General features: G+C 36.1%; 1 protein-coding gene across 1 annotated transcript; it reads right to left on the bottom strand.

Annotated features, from left to right (window-relative positions):
- Positions 1-22: 22 nt before the first annotated feature.
- Positions 23-7,617, bottom strand: LOC112006754 (uncharacterized). Its single transcript, XM_024039067.2, has 12 exons — positions 7,452-7,617; positions 6,918-7,137; positions 6,630-6,830; positions 6,102-6,172; positions 5,755-5,917; positions 4,713-5,306; positions 4,135-4,515; positions 3,960-4,035; positions 3,825-3,888; positions 2,066-2,201; positions 548-661; positions 23-452 (listed from the first exon to the last, which is right to left on the bottom strand). Exons 1-12 carry the CDS (start codon positions 7,559-7,561, stop codon positions 387-389), a joined length of 2,196 nt encoding a protein of 731 aa, XP_023894835.2. The 5' UTR covers positions 7,562-7,617; the 3' UTR covers positions 23-386.
- Between the last annotated feature and the right edge of the window lie 1,430 nt (positions 7,618-9,047).

Consider the following 9,047-nt stretch of genomic DNA (forward strand, 5'->3'; position numbering starts at 1 on the left):
CAAAAAGACAAATTTAGAGAAAGATTGTCAAAAGCTTTGTAGTTTAATTGACACTTCCGGAGTGTTTCAAATGGAGACATCTAGAGTTTAAATCCCCCACCTCCAACTATCAATATATAAAAATAAAAATAAAAAACCGAGAAAAATTATTACATGAGATTTCCTTTAATTTTCTTTGCTGCAGTAATAGTTAAAGAGAAAATAGAAAATAAAAAAAGGGAGGAAACAACCCCTCCCAACCTCCCACCAAATCTTCATGTTTGTTTGTTTTTTTGTTTTATAGTTACAATGAGGGTGGGGGGCTTTGAAATCTGAACATCTTCGTTGGAAATGTTAGAAGGTATCAATTGAGCTATAAGAATCTTAAAAAATCTTCATAATTGTAGCTAGTCAATCCATGATGCATCCAACATCTTAGCCATAAAACCATAACGGTCAACATTTCCATCAATCTGTAAGTAGAAGAGCCAATAGCCAAAAGTAACAATGAGACAAAAACGTAGAACTACTCTACTTTAAGGGGGGGAAATTGAAATTGAAAGCTTACCAATTTCTGTGTAGGACGTCCAGCTCCATGTCCTGCCTTACACTCAATGCGACCAATAATAGGATTGGTCTGGGGGCTTTTCTCCAAGCTTGTGCACAGAACATATTGCATGGTCTGACAATAGAAACAACCATTTTAAAAGCAAAAAGAAAAGAAAATGAAATAATACAGCTGCAGTGTACAAATGCAATGACTGAGTAAGAACATATTAACAAATCCAATGGTTTGAGGGGAGAGGATATCAACTTCCAATGCCTGCTAATCAAGCCATGCCCTTGCATATGCATGTAGTTGCAGCACTAACTATGAATGCAATGCCCCGTCTGCAATGCTCACTCAGAATCCATTAGTCACTTTCTTTGAGAATGCCCTCACTCAGTAAGCTTTTGGAACCGGCTCGGCCCTCCCTCTGGACTTATCTTCTCTTTCAGCTTGCCTATCTCAGATTGACTACACGCCAACTGCACCTCCAAGCAAACCTCTTGGCACCACCGTATCCCATGGCATCTGCTCTTTCTCTTCGGTGTTTGGTCCATCTGGCTTAACAGGAATAAGGTTGCCCTCCAATCTTCGCAGTCTAACCCCCACCTGTTGAAGGACTGTATTGCCAAAGCTCTAGAGTATCACTTCCTTACATCTCCATTCTCCATCCACTCCATCCATGCCAAGAGCTCGAACCAACTACAATTGGATCAACCCCCCTATGGGCTGGTTCAAATTAAATACGGATGCATCTGTTATTAATGATGAAGCTGGTGGGGGAGGCCTCATTCGAGACTCAGAAGGGCTGTGGGTTCAGGGATTCTCTAGGCACATCGGCACTACCTCTGTTCTCATGGCAGAGCTTTGGGCCCTGCATGATGGCATCCACATCGAAAAAAAAATAAATTTAAATATCCACAACCTTATAATTAATGTGGACTCCAATGAAGCCATTAAGCTTCTATCCTCACCATCCTGCTCTAATAGGCTAACTCAACCTTTGGTCAATGATTGCAGGGACACTCTCCAAGCTTTCCAACAGGTCCATCTCCTTCACTGCTTCAGGGAAGCCAATAGAGCAGCTGATTCTCTTGCAAAAATTGGGTGCGCTCAAATGGAGCTTTTTGTTTCTTTTGTAACCCCTCCCTTATATGTTATGGAGGTCTTAGCCTATGACAGCACTCATGTAACTGCTAATAGCAGCCCTTTTGTAACTGATACTCAACTTCCAGCGGGTTAACTTTTAATATAATTGCCTCTCTTTAACCAAAAAGAAAGAACTACGATACACTTATGGCTAACAATGAAGACAATGAAAACATCATTGAAGAAAATCTAAAAAGTAGTTACATAACCAATAAATAAATTACAATGCATAATTTATCTTGTTCCACCAGCTACTTTGTTAATACTAGAACTTATATGCAACATGATAACATAGAATCATTTTAACATTATAATTCAAGTTTTTCTTTTTCTTTTTCTTTTTTAAAGGCTAATGAATTCTAAATTTTGCTAAAGATAAAGAAGACCAACCGCTAATAACTTCAATGAGTGCAATGGCACAACCCTATCATCATGATCAGCAGTCAATAACATTGTGGATGGATACTGGGAAGGCAGATCCAGATGCTGTTCCCAAGGTCTCCTGATATTATGTAGTGGAGAATACCTGTTAAAAAAAAATTACAATCAATGTGAAGAATCCTAACACAATATTTCCAGAGAAAATTGCTTAGTAGAAAACCCAGGTAAAATATTTGTTTTAGTGAATCTAATAAAAGCACAAAAGTGGTGCAGTCCAAAACAAAGGGTAAATAATACTTCCTAATTGACAGATATGTAATGCAACCCAAGCTGTTGTGAATGTTAATGATCATGGCAAATAACAACTGATGTGTTGGATCATTGGATCAAGAAATAAGAATCAATATGGATACTGCTAGAACATATGAGATAAAAATAAGCATAGCAATCACATATAGCAATTGAATGGCAGTGAATGAACTGGATTAACTAGTGAACCACATGGTCCACATCCTACAAGTTCTATCTCCTTATCAGCTATTAATGATAACCTAGTATGGATCCCCAACAAATAAGGGATGCTTTCCCATTAAATGGGCTTATTGGGTGGACCAAAATAGGCTATTTGATAGGGAAAATGGTAGGATTTAGATCAAAATTTGGAGCATCCAACCCCAGGAAAGGTCAAAGTTTTCCTTTGGATGTTGGTATCTGGACACTTACCAGTAAAGCAGGTTATGCCCCTGTAAATTGTCATTCTGTCCTCTTTGCCATAGGGAAGATGAGGATGAATTGCACCTATCTGAGATGTGCCTAGTCATAAGACTAGCTTGGATGGGGAACCAGTGGGGATTTATAATTGGAGCAATTCAAACAAACACAATTATAAGACTAGTGAATATTCTTATCTCCACCCAGAAGGTCTAGTCGACCCAGAAATTCCAAATGACCAATTCACTCTGCTTGCATTGGAGTTTGGACACAGCTTGGAAACTCAAGAACAGCTAATGCATGGAGAACATTACAACACCATTATGGAAGTCCCAATTATCACAATTAAAGCCCATGCAAGCTACTGTGGTGTTCTAATGGCTGAAAAGCCCAAGTTAAGCAATGATGAGCCCACTAAATTTACTCTATCTACAGCCCTTTTCACAAACATCAATGTAGACGCATCAGTGAGGGAAGATAGAAGGGGACGCCACTCTGAGCTGGAGTATTGCCTGAATGTCAAAAGTTTAGAATCAAATTTCATTTCTTATGTGTTTAGTAGGAATTGTAGGAATGTAAACAGCGCAGTGCATGAACGAGCTCAATGGGCAGTTAAAATGAGGTTTTCTACTATGCCTGACTCATCTCAGTTCCCTCCCCTTCTGGTCAAGCCTCTTGCATCTGATACTTGTATAGCTTTTTCTGGTACATGAATCTTCTCAAGCCAAAAAAGAATGGCATGAATAAATTTAACTTTTGTCCAATATTACAAGATTGAGAATAGACAATGGTTTTCCAGTTTCTTACACAACATATGGTAGATTTTTTTTTATATTGGCAAGTTCCACATGCACCCAATGGGTCTTGAACCCACCACCACCTATATTTTCTAAGGGGAGGAAGTGCCAATTGAGCTAGAGCTAATCGGCAGTGTACAATGGAAAATTACAAATTAAAGATTTGAAAGATTGCCAGGAAGTGTGGTAAGAGCTTCCTATCAGGTCCTTGATATAGGATAAACTTTTTTTTTTTTTTTGATTGAATAAACTTTACTTACTTGATTAGCCAGTAAAATTCTTCCTCCTTGTCTGAACAACCATAATCAGAAGTCCATGAATGACCTATAAAGCAACTCTGGTTCAAAACATGATTCAAAAATATTAACTAGTGGATCCAATGGATTTAGACTAACCTATAGTAAACTTATGATATCGCAGCATGTCCATAACACCAACATGAGCCAAAGCACAACCAAAAAGATCAGGTCTCTGCCAAAAAAAATTGTAATTTAGTCTAAGCACTCAAACGACTATTACAAGTTATAGACTAAGAAAATGCACCCTCTATTACAAGCTACACAGCAATACCTGATTTATGCAAGCCCCAACAAGAAGCCCACCATTGCTTCCACCTTCAATACACAACTTTCTGGGTTGGGTATAGCCAGAAGATATAAGATATTCAGCGGCAGAAATGAAGTCATCAAAGCAATTCTGCTTCTTTGCAAGTGAGCCTGCTTTATGCCATTCCTCTCCGTATTCCCCACCACCACGAATGTTTGCTATGCAGAAAACAGCACCTAGATGCCTTATGAGTACAATACGACCAACACTGAATGATGGTGTAATGCTAATGTTAAATCCACCATATCCATATAACAAACAAGAGTGTGATCCATCCAAAAGAATATTCTTTCTGGCCACAATGAACGCTGGTATCTTGGTACCATCCTTACTAGGCACAAAAACCTTGAGATGGAAAAAAATAATCAAGTAAGATGAGGACACATTTAGGGACTCAAACACACACCCTAGATGAACAGAGGAAGAGAGACTGAGAAGAACAGCTGCCCCTAATCATCCACACTAATGCAGCTTGGCAAGAAGGTAGAAGAAGAAGAAGCAAACTAGAGTGACTAGGGTGTCAACAAGACAGCGAGTATTACCTGATCAACATGGAACTCTGAGCGATCAAACCCAGGAACAACAATTTCACGAAATATCTTCATATTGGGAACCTCAGTTTCTAAATTACACTGATAAATAATTCCAGGGCTAAGAAAGCTAGTAAACCCAATAAAAACCACATTGTCTGTGCGCCTTGCAGAAATCCCATAGACTGTCCCAATGTCAATGGGTAATTGATGTAGAAAGGAACCTGATTTCAAGTCCCTTGTCTGTAGAACATACTTAACATCACTCAGGTAACTCACAATCATTTGGTTACCATTAACAGCACAAGCTGCTTCAAGTACATCCTTTTCGGCTTCTTGGAGAACATCAGTCCAAACAGTTGGTTCCTTCAGATCTACTCGGATTAACTTATATTTTGGAGCATCTTTATTTGTCCGAAAGGTAAACAAAGTATCATCATTTGCAATGGCATCGTAAAAAGCATCAAATTCATCAATAAGCTTAATAAACGGGAACAAGGCTTTCTTTCCCTTCAAACCCATAAGCCCATTAGGAAGATCAGAAAAGTCACAATAATAAAATTTATTGACAAGGCCAGAATCCTTTTTGATGTACAGGAGAACATACTGTACAAAAATATCAAAGTGGAGTCAGTTAGAAGGAAATCCATAAGAAAGAGGACAGAGCATTTGCACTGCTTATCTAAGCCAAATTAATCAGGCATTCTAGTTAATGCATGCATATAAATACTACATATGGATTGTATTTATAAGCATAACTGAAGAGGCAGCTCAAGTATAGAAACTCAACAACATGGTATAATGATGATGCTTCATATACAACTCAAAAAGGAATTTTAAGGTTTTTCATTTTTTGGGTATGCATTCAATTATATAATAGATCATCTCAAGAAAACCTCTTTATAACAAATTTGGCCACTAGACATAGAAATGATACATTTTTTTAAGGGAGTGATAAGAAACATGCAGTTGGATTAACATCAATACAAGAAATTAAAGCTAACACTGGTCCGACATAACCATAAAAGCCATGAAAAAAAGAGAGATGAATTACCTTCCCATCATGTGTAACACTGGCTCTGAACCTGTATTTAGGGTTTTCAGGATCTCTCCAGCATAAAATATCTTCAGATTGATCCGAACCCAAGAAATGATAGTATACCTCCTGATAAAGGTTAGAATTGGTCTCTGTCCCAGCATCTACATTTTCTCCCTCTCTACAGCATTATACTATCATTATGAATTCAATATAATAATCTACGAAATTTCAAATACGATTCACTAAATCCAATTTTTCCTTCTAAACAAACGCAATATCATTACCATGGTTCATAATTTACAAAGATTCAAGTAATTCCTCCTTTTTTAAAATGCAAGAACACGATGAAGATGATCACTTACTTGGGAGCAGGATATCGACAGTAGAAAAACCCTTTGCCATCATGTGTCCAACTAATAGACGAAAACTTAACCTGAAATTACAACATATAAAATCCCTTCAATTAATCTTGATATATTACCGATTCTTCTAAAAGCTCAAATTATTATAAATGGTGAATTTAATTACTTAATCATAATTCTAACACTCCCTTTCACGTGTGGGCTGAGCCTCTCCTTACGTGGGATTTTAAGCTTTTTAAACGGAAGATAAAGCAGAGACAAGATTCAAACTCAGAAACACTTGCTCTGATACCATAATAAATATCTAACTCTCCCAAAAGTTTAATTGGTTAGGAGATTGTAGATTTAATCGCTTAACCATAATTCTAACAAATCTTGATTCCTTTTTTATTTAATAAAAAAAAAAAAAAACTTGTTTTTATCTATTTGGAATAGTAAAATCTTGATTCCTTTTTTATTAAAAAAAAAAAAAAACTTGTTTTTATCTATTTGGAATAGTAAGACATGTACTAAGATTAAGAAACTCACCCATGATAATGTATCAGCCTCAACTTTCTTATCCTCAACCCGCATTACATTAATTGTCACCCAATCGCTACCGCTAGCACTAAGCCCATAGGCCAAGTATTTAGCATCCTCACTAATCGAAAGCGAGCTCAAAGAGACAGTTCCATCTTCACTAAGCGCATTTGGGTCCAGCAAAACCTCAGGCTCTCCATCCAAACTGTCCTGAATAAAGAAACAGAGACACATAATAATTATGAATATTTCTTTACGAAATAACAAATGGCTAAAATCCAATTCTAGCTCACAAACCTGTACGTAGAGGACGCTTTGGGCTTGGAGGCCAGTGTTGTGGAAGTAAAAGTACTTGTCTCCACGCTTAAAAGGCGCGCCATAACGCGGGTGATCATAGAGCTCCGTAATCTTCTCGCGAAGCTTCTCTCTCGTCTCGCATTTCTCGAGCACCGACTCTGTCAATTTCACCTGCTCTTCCACGAACTCTTTCACTTCCTCTGCGTCAGGATCCTCGAGCCTGAGATTTTTTTTGGATCGTTATATCAATCAATAATCACTCACTTTAGCATCACTACTGGTGCTAACATAACATAACCACTCACTCATGCATCAGTTTTTTTTTTTTTTTCCTAATACAAAGTATAGCGATTTTTTCTATTTTTGGAAGAAAGGAACAATAAAAAGTGCTTTGGATATGATTTGATTTTTTTCTTTTTTATCGTTAAGCTCATAATTAGAGAATCATAGAAAACAAAATCTTGAAATCCTAAGAGATTTAAATTTTCGTGGAAAATGTGAAGTGAGAAACCCATTTTCGATGAATTTGATTACCATCGATAAGGGTCGGCGATCTTAACGCCGTGGTAGTCGTCGACGACGGACTCGTCTCTGCGAGCAACAGGGTAGTGCAAGGGTTCATCTAGAAAACAAAGCGAACCCATTGTGATTGTGACTGTGATTGTAGAATGAATGAGTTGAGAGTTGAGAGGAAGATGTATAGTAACGCCAATTTTGAAATGTAGCTGGGGAAGTGTGATTTTAATTCGTGGAGGCGACGTGACTTTGGGAGGATAGACAGAGACATAAAGTTGGGAAGTGTGAGTAACGTGCGCCTGCCTGTTTCCCCCGCTCTGACTAATCAAGCGGGTAAATTATTCTTTATCAAATACTCCCTTTGCCCAATTTATTTCTCATGTTTGACAAGCCAATTTTTTTAAGGAAATATCAAGCTGGGACGGAGGGAGCATCTTAATTTAAAATAAGGTTTTATTTAAGTAATTTTAAGATATCTTTTGAATTTCAGGTCTTTTATTCTACAACATGAGATTTTGCCAATTGAGTTCATTGAACTTAAATAAATAATAAGTACTAGTCTTATCACATGCACTCTATATATATGATAAGACTTTTTTTATTATTATTTTGAGTTTAATGTAATTTTTTAATTTGAATTTATCTATTGTTAGTGAGATTACACATGGATGATAGATTTAGTGTGTACTAGTTTTTAAATAAATAATAAGTACTAGTCTCACCACGCGCACTTTGCTCGTGCGATAATAATTTTTTATTATTATTTTGAGTTTAATGTAATTTTTCAATTTGAATTTATCTATTGTTAGGGAGGTTATACATGAATGATGGATTTAGTGTGTACTAGTTTTAAGAAAATATGTATCAAACGTGCGTGAAATATATTCAAATAGAGAGTGTGCTAATTTTTAAGGGAAAAAAAATTATCTTGTAGTTTTTTTTTTAATTTTGTTAAAATACAATTTTAATTATTTTTTATTTTTTAAGAATAAGGATTATCTAATTAGATTATGAGTATTTTTGACATTTTTTGAAACCATAACTATCTTTCTGAATTCTCTTAATATATAGAGAAGATAAACGAGTGTCCAATGAAATGAGACAACTAGTTTTTATATTTAACACTCTGATAAGTAATTTTTTTATATATTTTTTTAAAATTATTAAAAAAAAAAAAAAAGCACACATGCAGTTGCAATGAATTTGTGCATACATCTACTCATTTTCTTAACAATAATGCAATCATACCAACACCAGATCCCATCAAAAATAGGATTTTGTTATCAAGTTTTCAAAGGTTGTAAGTTAATAAGCATTTAGTACTCAATTAAAAATTAAAAAATAAATAAAAATAAAGTCTAATTATGCACAAATATCAATAAAAACAGATACAATTATAATGAATTTATGCATACAAATTAATGAATGGTAGGCAATTTCTTTAAAAATATACATTACAACACATAATTAAATACTATTAATATTTTCTTAACATGCATGAATTGCACGTATTCTTCCTTAGCATGCCCCACACCTATTAAGCAAGGTGGTCGATACCGTACCGGTACCGGCCGTACCGGCCGGTACATACCCTACCGGCTGCATACCGGTATC

The sequence above is a fragment of the Quercus suber genome, unplaced genomic scaffold, assembly GCF_002906115.3.
Source record: "Quercus suber isolate HL8 unplaced genomic scaffold, Cork oak 2.0 scaffold_64, whole genome shotgun sequence".
Taxonomy (NCBI): domain Eukaryota; kingdom Viridiplantae; phylum Streptophyta; class Magnoliopsida; order Fagales; family Fagaceae; genus Quercus; species Quercus suber.